General features: G+C 36.8%; 1 protein-coding gene across 1 annotated transcript in view; it reads left to right on the forward strand.

The window, feature by feature from the left end:
• The window catches only part of LOC124170963, a 52,833-nt gene that overhangs the window by 19,907 nt on the left and 19,124 nt on the right, over positions 1-13,802 (forward strand). The window contains exons 7-12 of the mRNA XM_046550053.1: positions 1,678-1,839; positions 6,474-6,794; positions 9,314-9,649; positions 10,694-11,075; positions 11,182-11,474; positions 11,754-12,329. Coding sequence (XP_046406009.1) covers positions 1,678-1,839; positions 6,474-6,794; positions 9,314-9,649; positions 10,694-11,075; positions 11,182-11,474; positions 11,754-12,329 — 2,070 coding nt within the window. The remainder of the gene's footprint in view (positions 1-1,677; positions 1,840-6,473; positions 6,795-9,313; positions 9,650-10,693; positions 11,076-11,181; positions 11,475-11,753; positions 12,330-13,802) is intronic.

Raw genomic sequence — 13,802 nt, forward strand, 5'->3', positions numbered from 1 at the left:
ACCAGAGCAATAGAGCAAGAGGGTAGTATCCTTCATCAAAGAAAACAAAAGGCATTGATTGTGATTCGTTACCCACCATTAGTGTATTCATAATATACAAATTATTTGGTTTAAGAAATCTCAGTTTGGACGAATGTTAATGGTCAATTTTAACCTCATTTCAAAAAGGTCAGGCCCATACGGTGCCACTCCATGTGACGTCACAGGGACCTAGATGCTATATGAGTTTTCAGGAGTTTTACATCATCTGAGATGACCATTGCATGCATGAGGCACAGAGCTGAGGGAAACATCTCTTAATAGTCACCTATTAAAATTGCCTATGATCGGAAAGTTTCCTACGTTTGATAGGGTGTTAATAATCCTTACTTTAGCCAAGCTCTACCTGTTAGTTGGGTACTCTGCTACCTGCTAGCAGCCTGCATTGTAGCCTCGCACCAAGGTGGCCTCACACGGCGGCAGCTGGAACCAGAATGACGTCACCTGGGCTTTTCCCAGCATTCATACTTACAATTAGCCATCACATTTTTGCGTGCTTGAAAATTTTCCCTTTTCATTTAATCGCAAAAAATAGATATCGTCATTTAAAAATCTGAAAGCATGAAATACGTTCTCCAGGAGTATAATTTTTTGATTTGGGCAATAAAAAAATAATTGGAAACCACCCTACTATGTCAGGATTTTGCCTGATTAAATGCTTTAAATACTTTAGCAGTCAGTGTAATGTATGTGTAACTGAATAGGATGCCTCGTCAATGCCCTTTGCTGCTTTCTAAAGGCCGTTTTACACGGTACACGGAATTGCGCAGTCTGACGTACGTGTGAAGGCGCAATCAAAATTGCATCGTGTAAAGCGGTGAATTGCTAGAACACATGCGAGAATGCGTGGATGCGAGACGGCAAAATAGCCCCTGTTCTAATTTCGTTCATGCATTCACGCAATTTCACGCCATTTTAGAAATTAATGCAGCTCTAACCTGCGCAATTCCGTGTACCGTGAAAAACGGCCTTAACAGTATTTTTGCTGTAGAACATGCTGTTTTATGTACAGAATTATTACCTCCGCCATTTACCATTCCATGACCTGTCGTAAAAAAGACATTTATTGTGGAAAAATATAAATATTGCAGGCACAACAGCAATGATTTTTAGTGTTTGAATTTCAAACGGTGGAGGATTGACTTTCTTATGAAACCAACTCAAAAAATGTAATATATCATGTCTTTTTCAGCCATCCAAGTCAAAATTTGGTGATAAAAAAAAAACAAAAAATATTCCTTTTTCAGAAATTCGGATAAAGTTTATACTGTTGTTGCATCATCAATGTTTACTCAAATTTGGTGCCTCTAGTTTAAAGGATTACTTAATAAACTCCCTGCATATTAACACAATGTCTATCACTTCCTTATGACTTATGAACTTTGGGAAAATTGTGACAAATTTCCTTAGTTGTAACTGAAATTACTTTCTGTAGGCATCTTGTATTTCATGCTTTGAATGAATGATTGTCTTCAATTTATGAGAGCATTGGCTTTTTACCTTCTCAAAATATATTTACTTTTATATTATAATTGCCTTGCTTTCAAATCAATACATGTTTGGAATAAGAGTAATTTTTGATGTGCATGTATCCTTTAGGTACTCCGGTTTTTTAAGTATTTCCTACTCTACTCTTAGGAATTGGATAAGCCATGGGAGTCTCCTGTGGTTGCAAAGTTATTGGCCAATATTTTTGCTGCTTGTCCTGACCTAATCCCTTCTACAAGTCATCGAATTGTGCCTTTTCTGGAGCCACGTGCCTCCAAAAAGTGGTTTAATGCAATGGAATTTGTTGTCAAGGTAATTATATGATTCATATGTTCTGTCCATTTCATTCGTCTTTAAAAAAACATTTAGCATATAGCCTGTTGGGCATGCTTGCTCAGCAGGGGCATTTTCTTTCAGAAGTAAGAGGTATCTTGAGATGTGGAGAAAAGGAATCTGAGGCTTGCGGGAGTTACTCACTGGCTAAACTGCTTCATTCCTCTCCTCTTCTGCTCCTCCTCTTTTGTTAGCTATGTATTTCTTAGGCTTGATAATAAGCAATACTGAACTTATTTACTTAAATATGTAGCTATGAAGAGATTAGCGGATAGGAGAGAGAAATGGAGAGCTGCATCAAACCAATCTTAGGATTGTTGACTAATGATGATGATGATATACTTTAAGTGCCCTTGAGCAAGGGGTATCGTCTTTTAGAAGTGAAAGTGCAAGAAGAAGAAGGATGCATTCTCAGCTTCATTGCACCTCCCTTTTAGAGTACACTCATGCCTCGTATAGTGCAAGGGATGCATTCCTTGGGGTCTTTGCACTATACGAATTTGCGTTATACGAGAGCGTTTTAACATTGGGAAGATAGGGATGCGTTCCTGGTAGCATAGGTGTTGGGTATCGAATTTCCTCTAAACCATATATATTCCCACAAATTCCCTTAGAAAACCTTATTTATATAAATGTTTATATTTTAAAATATCTTTAAAGATAATAGGCACGCATGCAAAGACTTTTATTCATATTAAAAAAAAATTGTATGGGCTTTTGGAATATCCTCCTTTCGTGCGGGTGGGCTAACATCTGATAGCTCAGGGGTTCGTAATGAATTGCCGCCAGTTGACGATTTTTCAAACCAGTCTAAAACCAATCGTTTTGACACCCAGGCCCTTTTGTCGCTCATCGAAATGACAGGAAAATGTTACTTTGAATGCCATTTCATAGCTAGCAGAGTTTATGAATCATTTTAATTTATAATAAATCATTTTAGTTTGAAGTTCTCCGGGGCATTAGCAGCTGCGTGAAACAGTCTTTAAATGCCTTGAAACCTGACCCAGGTTTTCTTCCCCTGAAAATGAATGAACGAGATTGCATTCTTTTCCAAAACAATATCATCTCATGAACACTAAAAACTAGTTGAGGGGGAAAGGAGCCACTTTCAATCACAGCTTGGAGTTCATCAGAAAATGTTGCGGTGACTGCGCTATCAGCACTTGCAGATTCACCCGATATTGCTGCACTGAAAATACCTGCTTGCCGTTTAAAATTCTGGAACCAACCGGAGCTTTCACTAAATGTCTCGCAGCGATTAGCACCTCTTGGGCAGATTCACAATGAACTTTCCGTATGTGTGGACCACTTGGTTGAAGTTGGTGCGGCTGAGGTCACTGATGTTTTAACTTCGTCTTTATTCAGAATAAGGCATTGTGAGTTTAAACTTCCATGCATTATTTTCTTTGACGGTCTCCATTTTCAAAGCAATTGACCTCTTTCAATTTCTCTCCTAGGTTTATGGTTTTTCTTGATAAATTCTTGATTGTTCTACCCGCATTCCTATGTTTTGCCATTTTTCTCTTGGTTTTTACTCTGTATGGCTCTTTCGAAATCACCTTCTACTGCTGCACTGTATTCCTGAAATGCAGAGGGCCCACGATTTCCGGGAGGGAGTGAAGCCATTTTGTTTGAGACTCTATAAGCAGAACATTTTGTGTGTACAGTAGACTCTCGTTAATAGGAACAATGTTATTACGAAGTTCTCGTTTTTACGAAGCAAATCTTTGGTCCCGACGAAAAGACCTATCCAAGCTACAAGAAAAGAAACGTTATTACGAAATTTTCGTTATTACGAAATTACGAACTTCAGTCCCGGTCCCGGCGGTTACAAAATGAACTGTACTACGAAGTTCCACGTATAAGCTATGGCAATTACATGGATATTCACTACGCTAAGTTTTAATAATCCCGCCACGTTTAAGTTCTCCTCGTGTACTGTGACTAAGAGCGTCATTTATGGTTCCGTCTTCAGCATATGCGCAACGTCATATAATAAGCTTCATTCATGGGGAATCATAGTGACAGACTCATTACAGTCCGTAAATTTGATGTAGTTAGTTCTCTTCCTGCGCACATTCGATTTACAAACTTTCAGAGATGCCAGCAATAAAAAATTTCAAATTTCGAATTTGGCGCGTTTTGAATTGGCCGTTACTACGCGGTGCGGCGTAGAGGAAATCGTACTCCGGGCATAATCTGAACAAAATATCATTGAATCCGGTGTGAAGTTAGCAACTATTCAGCGTTTCGCCCGTTGGTCCTTGCCGCGGAGAGCGATTTTTTTCGGCTCCGGCTGCATTGCACGCACAGCTAGATCAGTTCGTCACAATCGTGAGTTAGCGCACAATTGTGATGAAGTGTTGCATTCTGCAGGATAACCGTACTCCTCGATGCCTTGCATACAGTCCGGCCAGCGAGAGTTATCCGATGACGGCACAATAGGAGGTGCGGATAACCATTCGCCAGCACGGTTTGCAGCCGATCGCTGTCCCCTAAACGCCCCTCACACCATCGCCTAGTCATACAAGGTTGTCAAGTGCATAAAGAGCAGCGAAATAAGCCTGATCCATTAAAACATGCCCTTTCTTCGAATCTCCAAAACAAGTGATTCTTCCACAGTGTCCTTCACGTTCGTCGTCCTTTCCATCTCGAATTTTCCTGTTTATATATATTTCCGCGTAATTTAATCGCGTTTATCACACATGGTTTTTTCGACAATTCCTATGAGACACGTTCATACGAACTTCGTTATTACGAAGTTCGTAATAACGAGGGTCTACTGTAATACTATTCATACGCAACTTGGCCACCGGTCCATTTCTCCCCTGTGAATACCAATAACCTTGAAGGCTTAAGCGAAGACCCTCTACCTAGAAGTCAATCGCCTGATAACTGATGATGGAAAAAATCACTCTCAAACCGTATTGCTAAAAAAAAACTCATTTACACTAGCTCCACGCTTAATTAATGATCTAAATTAACTATTGCCATTCTGTTAAGGAGACGAGATAAATTAATTTGGTAGGCCTGCTATCTGGACCCAATGACGAGTAATGCTTTAGGCCATTGCACAGCAATGAATTTCGATAAATATATAAATAAAAAAGAAGACTTGAGGCAAGCAATACTATTAAGATGCATAAAATGATAGCAATTTCGTGTGTACTTAGTGCAAGTTCATGTTTCATCATAAGAGTGTTAAAGTTTTTTGATTAGGCTACACTGTGTTGCGATGTTTTCCCGAGGAAAGAATTTGCACTATATCGAAATTGCGCTAATCAAAATTGCACTAATAGAAATTGCTCTATGCGAGGCATGGGTGTATATGGACTAAATACTTGGATCATTCAGCCAATTAATGAGATTTGCTAGGGGAAGAAGAAAAGTATCACCAGGGATGAAGAATGGAAAGGTATGGTTGAATGCCCTGTTGAGGTCTGGATATGGTGAAGGTAGATGAGGAGTAGTCGAATGAGAGGAGATGAAGAGATCCTTGAACTGGGGCAAAAGGATTTGACACCTGCATGGCAGATTTGGCACTTGGGCAATTGTTTCAGGAAGATGACACATTGTGCTATTCTGAAGAGCGCAAGGAAAGAAGTGATTACTTCTTTGGAGGAATATTGAATGTTAAAAATTAAGGTTTGGCGCTAATACAGGAATAAATTTGCAGTTTTAACTGGCTCATATGAGGTTCCAAGAGGGCTTGGTGCCTGTATTTTGGCTGGGAAAAGTTCAGTTTCTGTCATTGACATTAAGAGTGAAGTGCTGCTTCATAATATTTTCGAATCAGTATCAGAACATATAAATTTAAATTCCTCAATTTTAAAAGATTCAAATAGCAAAATTCATTGCACATAGAAGCAGTGTGGTCATAAAATTACCAGATTTTTCAAGTTCTTGTCATCGATAACAAATTTTCTGAATTATCGTACAATTTGCTGTGCATATGCAAGTGCAGACCCTGAAGCTTTGAAATCAGGCAGTGCAGGAGGAGCTGATTTTTTTAGGAAGGGTCACCATGTGACCAGAGGGAGTTAGGAGTTCCTCTCTCCTCGGTTGTGGTCATGATTACTGTTAATGTTCTATTATATGAAGTTTCCAATAATAAGTCACCAATGATCACACATGGTGCAAGAGATTATCAGTTTTAGGGTATTAAAGTAAATGATAGCCAAACGAAAAGGATTTGAAAACAAGGGTTTTATATACCATACAGACACATCACAAATGAACCTGTGGGAATTCTAAGTACAAATTCTATTTAAAATACTTCTGGCCATAGAATAATTATAAAAGTAATATTCAAGTGTGAAAAAAGACAGTTATTTTTATAACTGCTATTACGATTTCTTTGCTGAAGATTTCTCAAAATGTAAAAAAAATTGATGTTTAAATTGTCTGTCTGAACATAATATCACCTAATTTAATTTTATGTTCATTTTATTTGAATATACATATAACCAACTTCAATATATTACTTAAGTTGGTGATTAATATGATGAAAATGAAAACTTTTTATCACTCTTTCGTTTATAGTTACACTTGTATCCCTTCCTTGTGCTGCGATTTCTGTGATTATTCACAAAAATGTAACATTTTTATTTTAGGTTATTGAGTCTGCAGAACCTGGAATTTATCTTTCTAAGCCAAAGGCACTGCTTCCAGGACAACTTGTTAGTGCTTTAGAACGTATTTTAATTCCAAAATCAGTACTGCATCCAATAGTTGGTCCATCATCAAGTGAAGGAAATACTGGTGCTGCAATTTTTCATCCTGAGATGATTGTGCGGCATACTGCTGTTCACCTTCTAAACAGCATTATGAAGACAGCTTCAAAGTTTTTGGAGTATGATGGACTTGAACATTATTTTTTGTCTGCTTCTACTGCTGATCATTTCTGCCAGAGTTTTCTGAATCTCCTCGCAAAAGTAAGTGCTGTTTCTGCTGTGTGTTTGAACTTCATTCACAGGATATACTTCCAAGTAGTGAGAAAAATATAAATTATTGAACAATTTTAAGTTATGAATTTTAAATGGGAAGAAAATATTTGTAAATGTATGTTTGTTATTCATTTAAGCCTGTACTTGAGATTAATGACTTTAAAAGTCAATGGTGCAGATTAATTTTTATAACTGTTATTAAATATTTCTATTCACTTGGGCTACAACCTTGTCGTCTAACCCCTAGAGCAGTGCTGGTGGGATTATTTCACAATTATTCCCAGTAGGGCCACCCATGCCAGATAGGTTGAAGGGTAGGAGCCAGACGAAAAGTAGTCCATGTGATGGTGTCACATAAAAAACAATGTTGGAATGGAAGAGGGAAACCCTACCAGCTATCTCTTCCCTGAAAACATTTGTTTGATCGAACAAGTTTGATCGAAGACAAGTTTGATAGAACTAGCCTTGGATGGAATTGCAGGACCCAGACCTTAAGGGCAGGTGATATAGGTGGCAGCGAGGTCGGCAAGGTCCTCGGGGTCCGTATCATGCGAAATCCTTACAGAGACATATCATCATCATCTTTTTCAGCATCAGTAGCAGCATCCAAGGAGCAGGACAAGAAAACCAAGAGGATGGAGAAGAAGAAGGATTCGATGAATGTAGGGACGTGGAATGTGAGGACAATGATGAGGGCGGGTAAACTAGAAAATATAAAAAGGGCAATTCAGAAAGGGAGGATAGATATCATGGGTCTATCCGAAGTTGGGTGGAAGGACAGTGGGGATTACTGGAGTGATGGGTACAGGGTTATATAAAGCGGTGGAGAAGAAAGTCAACGTGGGGTGGCTTTAGTATTAAACGGGAAGATGGGTAAGCGTGTGGTCGGTATAAATCAAGTAAGCGATAGGATTCTTGTGGTAGAAATTGAGGCATGACCCACCAACCTTGTGGTGTTTCAAGTTTACATGCCCATAAGCAATCATAGGGAAGAAGAAGTAGATGAGTTGTATGAACAGCTCGAGGAAATAATTAGAGAAACTCCGGGTGAGAAAAATCTGGTAGTGATGGGGGACTGGAACGCTTCAGTTGGGGAAGGGAGGGATGGAAACGAAGTAGGAGAATTTGGATTAGGTATTCGGAAAGACTGGGGTGAGAAAGTAGCAGAATTTTTCTGGAGAAACAAGTTATTCATTACAAACAATTGATTTAATCATCACAAAGGGTGAAGGTACACATGGAAAAGTCCAGGGGACATTGGGAGTAGGCCTTATTGTGAATTGAAGAGGGAAGTGGTTGATGGGGAGGGAGGATCCTGGAATTATCCTTAAGCATTTCATGGAAATCTACCTTAATTGGTAAAATATTTTAATAATAATAATAGTTAAATATTTGATAAAACCATAGTTGTTGTGGAATTGTTTATATTTAGCTCTTATTCATTGAAAAGATACATTAAGTGATCAGAAATAACTTCAATTAGTTTTTTGAATTAAATTTTGGTGAAAATAGACTTGGTTGAATTTAGATACTTAGCTTGTTTTACTGACTATGGATGAGATACAGAAGTTTCTTTATTATCTAAGCATACTCAGCTATTTTCCATTAATAATGTGGACAATATAAGGAAAAAAAGGTGAGAGTGGAGATGATGTAATTACTGTAGAAACTTAATATTGCAAACATGGGAGGTAAAATTTTGCGATAACAATCTACATATTTTGCAAGTATATATATCCTGTAGTCCTGACAAAATATGGAAGTGATAGTGTAAGGAAGCCTCATGATTTTTGAATTTTCCAAGTACAAAAGATGGACCTCAGTCAGTTTTCCTGTAATTTGCAGTGTGTTCCATATGTCGTCCTACTTTTCTTCCTAAATGCAATCAAATTTTGCAATTGCATGGCTCAGAAAGTGCTTATTTGAGTAATGTTAACGTGTGTTAGAATAAAAATTAGAATGCAACTGTGGAATAAAGTTTAGCGTGCTTGTGATTTGAAGACCTTAGAACCTTATGGAAGTGAAGGGGTTAGAGAGAAATCATGATGCATGTTTTCCCCTCACTTCGCATTCATTTCATGTAAATAGCTGTTAAGAATACATGACTATCAAAATGCACAGAGCAGCTTGGCATCACCCTCTCTTTCAGCGTTGCGAGTGTTTCGCAATATTTGAGTATGGGTTAAATACATTTAGTAAAAACAGGTGTATGACAACATCAACTGTTGGGCATTCTTTGGTGTGCATTATTGGAGAATCATGAAATACGCTGGAATAAAATGATTGAGAGTGCATTGAATATTTTTAAAAATATACCTTAGGTATAGGAAATGGTTACATGTCACATAAAACCAATGTTGCTTAAAATTCATAGCATCTGGATTGTATAGTAAGTCCATGTAAAATGAGTTCTGATAAAGTGAGAGTTATTTCACCTGATTGCATCTTAAAAGTTTTTGCCAGGGATTGTCATTAACTTGGTTTAAATTTCATCTTTGTTGTTTCAGTCTTTACCAGATGTGGGCACAATTATCAGGATATGGAGACGTGCATTAGATGATATTTCTGGTGAAAAAGGAATAAATGTAGACCACAGCGGTTCATCAAATGAGCATACTTTCACAGCTGCCAGTCACCTTCAAGAACTCTTGGAACTATTATTGGTGTATGCCAAGTGGTGGCCTCCTCTTGAATTAGAAGCTGATTGTGATGATGTCGAAGATGGTTGGGGACTATTGAATCGCCAAAGTTTCCTGAAAGAAATTCAACAATTTGATGGGTTAGAATTGCTTGCACTGGAACTACTGTCTTCTATTGGTTGCCTGACACTCTCAGCTGATAAGGTGATGGTCTTCTCACTATTTATTCTTAGATTATTTTTTGTGGGGGCCTTTCCTGCCAGTTGAAAAGGAATTTGAAGCCCACAAGGAAGGGCATGAACTTGGCGTGCGAAAATACTTTAATTCGGGGGGACACTGTTCCCTCCTTTCCCCATCATCAGTCAAACAAACCATTCTTAAGCAGCTAAGGAAAGGAACTGTGGAAGGGAATTAGCCTGAAAAGCATTATTATCTAAAAACTGGTTTGCTGTTCACTTGCTACCCAAATGGTTTGCGTGGGATGTTAGAAGAAGGCCAACAATACTTCCAAGATTCCTAATTGGTAACATTTCTCTTCTCTAAAATAGTTTTGGGCTCAAAAATGGTTCATTTCAATGTATTTTGCCTTGCTAATCATAATAATCACTATGAAAAGTTGATGTATACTCTTGTTTACAAGATGCAGAACATAAATGGGTTACAATCAAAATTTAGCACCCACACGTAATATGGGGTTTCTCATTTGGTTAGGAGTTGTAGTTATCCCCACTCATTGGTTTTTACAGTTACTAATTCTCATCAGCTATCCTCTACTAGAAAGCTAGATTATTTTTATAGTTCTTATTTCCTGGGTAAGTGAGAGAGTCATCAGCACAAAGTAAACCTTATTTTGTGTTGTAAATAAAAAAATATGTTTGCATAATTTGTATGTTCACAGTTAAAGCAGCAAAAAATATGAAAATGGCTTGTTTTCTATCTCCAGTCTCTTGTGATCCGGAGGTGAACTTTTTGTCAGGGGAATAAATAAATTATAGAATAACATTCCACCCTTTTATATGGGAAATAGAATGAAATCTAAGTTTTTTTTAGTAACATTAAATGTATATCAGGTTAGCTTTTAGGGAATCTAATTTGTGAAATGTTTGATCATTCGTCAGCACGTCAGCAATGCCATTTGCATTCTACAATTTCACTCTGCCTTGGAATTTTTATTATTTTGCCACTTGATGCTATTCTTATGTTTTTTCATAAAACATGTGTTTTTTATGAAAACCCTCTATTTTCCAGAGCAATGCAGAAATCATTCAACATCTGCTTCATTCATATGCCAAAGAGGATGAAAAAAAATGTTATAACCCATGGAAGAACCTTATTTTGACCCTTTTCTTGAAAACAAACCTTTTTGAAGGGAATGAAGTTGAAGCTTTCATTTGGGTTCATTGTTTTAGGACTTGGTACCGGGAAAAATTAAAAAGTGCTGGAGGGGTGGCATTGAAATCTGAAGAAGTAAATGTCGTGGCTGATTTTATTGCTTCGTCTTTGAATAACCTCATGCACTCATCTGAAGAATATATGAAAGTTATTTCTGAACTATTTGCCAAAAAATGTTATCATAAAGGAGTTGAAGTTGAAGAATCAAAAATGAAGAGTAGCACTCAAGTATTCTATGGTAAAAATTTGTTTTAAGTAGTATAATTGTGTTCAATTTTTTTCGTTTGATCCTATATATTCTCTAGGTTTTAAATGTTTTTATGTTTTTTTTTAAATCTTTTTAGATATGATGAAAGATAATTATGATTCAGATGAGGCTTCGAAAAACATGGTTAATGAACAGAAAGGGAGAGAGCCGAGCTGTGACTTCACCATTAGCCCATTGCTGCCTGCAGCTCTGTCTCAGGCAGGAAAGTATTCATATGAGTCTGAGGAGATGCAAATTGTAAATGAATACTTGGAGATGGTTATTATTCACATTTTATATGGCCAAAGTACTCCTAAACCTCTTCTCCAGTTAATTAAAGGCAAAGTTTCATCATATTCCCCAGCTAAGTCTTTAGAAAAGTATATCAAGGTTGGTTATTTTTTTATTATACTTGCTAAAAATTTTGAATGAAATAATATCTAGTTGACAAATTAGTAGTGCTGGAAACGTTAATTTGATCCTAAACTTTTTCTTTCAATATTTGTATAATGTTGATACTTTATATATTATTCAATCATACTCGTATCTGGTTATGCACTTATATGGTGATGTTTTTTATGTAGATTTTAAAATAAGTAAATTATAAGTTTATTTGAATCTCTAACTATGCATTAGCTTACTGTACCTCAGAATGTGCATTTTTTTCAGAGTTGGTCCACTCAAACCCCACGTCATCTTGGCAACCTTCTTGATGAAGACTCAGTGTTTAGCCGTTATGGTGGATGCCTGCTAGAAGCTTCGAAATCTGGTCGAAAAGTACCACTGCCTGATCCTGTCAATTATGATATCACTTCTGATGGACTAGATATACTACTCCTTTTCAGAATGATAATATTTCATGTTGCTAGTATGGCCCAGGAAAGATGTCTGAATGAGGAGACCATTAGCATGGCAGAAAATATATTGGATCAGCTCATCGATCACCCAAATCTTTGTGAGACTGAGGGAAACTCATTTCTCAAAAACTCATCAGAAAAATTGAGAAATTTGTGCTGCCTTTGCTTTCAATCTCTCTTTCATAATCCTGTAGTACTAGAGATGTTTGAGCCTCTAGGAGGACATGGAGAATGCCAAAGACTGATGACTCATATGGTTGAACATTTTTTACGGCACAGAAGATATGTTGAAAGGAACGTGGGTGAATGTGATGACTTGTGCACCCAGTTTAAGGAAAAATTCTTGCTATGTTTCTCTGCTGCAATGGAGGATGCATGTCAGAAAAAGGTACTATAAATAAGTATTTAAATAATCTGTTATTGGCTGTACATGGAAATCTTTATCACCCCAAACTGAATGTCCAAGATATTCTCAACTTGACAGTTATCAGGATTAGGGATTCACTTTATATTGAAACAATGTTGATTATTTTGTGCAACTATGATATTATGTATTTGGTGGTAGTGCTATAATTTCATTACTTAAAAACAAAATTTATAAGTTTTTATGACCAAATCTGTATTTTCCAAGTAGCTATATACATATGTACTTAGCTTCCGCATACCGTTGTATTGGCTTGTGAGTATTTTGGAGGCATATGGATTGTTGTGCCATGAGTATTTTTTGTAATCTTCAGTCATCAGTACATATTGTGTAACAGCAGGATAATGCATATTCCCTGTATTAATCCTCTGTGTAGGGAAAATTTTCTCAAAATAATCCTAATTTTTGCAATGAAACATCTTGTATCTTGCGTTTCCAATGGTGACATTTGGCAGTGTATTAAGTTTGTTTTTCTCTTTGGTCCAATGTATTACTATCATTTTAGGGAAAATGACATTTTTTCTGCAAGTAATGTTGGTAGTTAGTAAATGATTCCTTAGGAAATACTTCCGAAACTCATTGACTATGCGTGATGACTTATTAGTGCCTGCTACAAGTCTTCCTCTTGTACCATCTGCTTAGCCTTAGATTTTACTGAAAAAATCTCTTTTAAAGTCCGCTCTCTGGTAAGTTATTAGGTTAAACTTGTGTATGGCTTGGAACAGAGATTCTTAGAATGTAGATTTTATTATTGAGATAATGTGACTTTTGACTACTTATATTCATTCCCTGTTCAGAAAATAGAAGTTGGAAGTTGCTTACTCTCTGTGAGGATTTTTTAAATTTGTAAACGTTTGGAAACTGAATGAAATCTTTGCTGAAATGTCTCCAACTGTGCAGAAACCAGCTAATGTTGTGCTGAACTCATGTTTTTCAAATAATGGTAAAAGTCAATTGTTTGAAATGTTTTTATGAGTTTGTGAAAAAATCTTTTTTGATCATGTGATGACATACATATTACAAAATTTATGCTCTTATATACATTTCTATATTCAGTTGCACTTGTTCAATTTGCCAAGGGATGTAAAGTGGAACCTCGATCTATTGTTTTTCAGTGGGATGGATGAAAAAAACGATGAATGCGGGAAAATGATCGGTGCAGGAATGTTAGACCAGGTTGCCTATGTCCCAGGAAACGCTGGATTTTTTTTGCGAATTATGATTTTTATTAATGGATTCAAACAAGATTTTAGCTGATTACAGGATTATTATTACTTTATCGAACCACTTAGGTCATATTATTGATTTGACTTATATCTCTTTCAAATAACGTAAAGGAACACGCCACCTTGCTAAAAAATGTTTGCACTCCACTCGGCATTTTTACTGCTATTATGGATTTCTGTCTAATTTAAATATTCTTAACCATCAAATGCC

This window comes from Ischnura elegans, chromosome 1, assembly GCF_921293095.1.
Source record: "Ischnura elegans chromosome 1, ioIscEleg1.1, whole genome shotgun sequence".
Classification (NCBI taxonomy): Eukaryota; Metazoa; Arthropoda; class Insecta; order Odonata; family Coenagrionidae; genus Ischnura; species Ischnura elegans.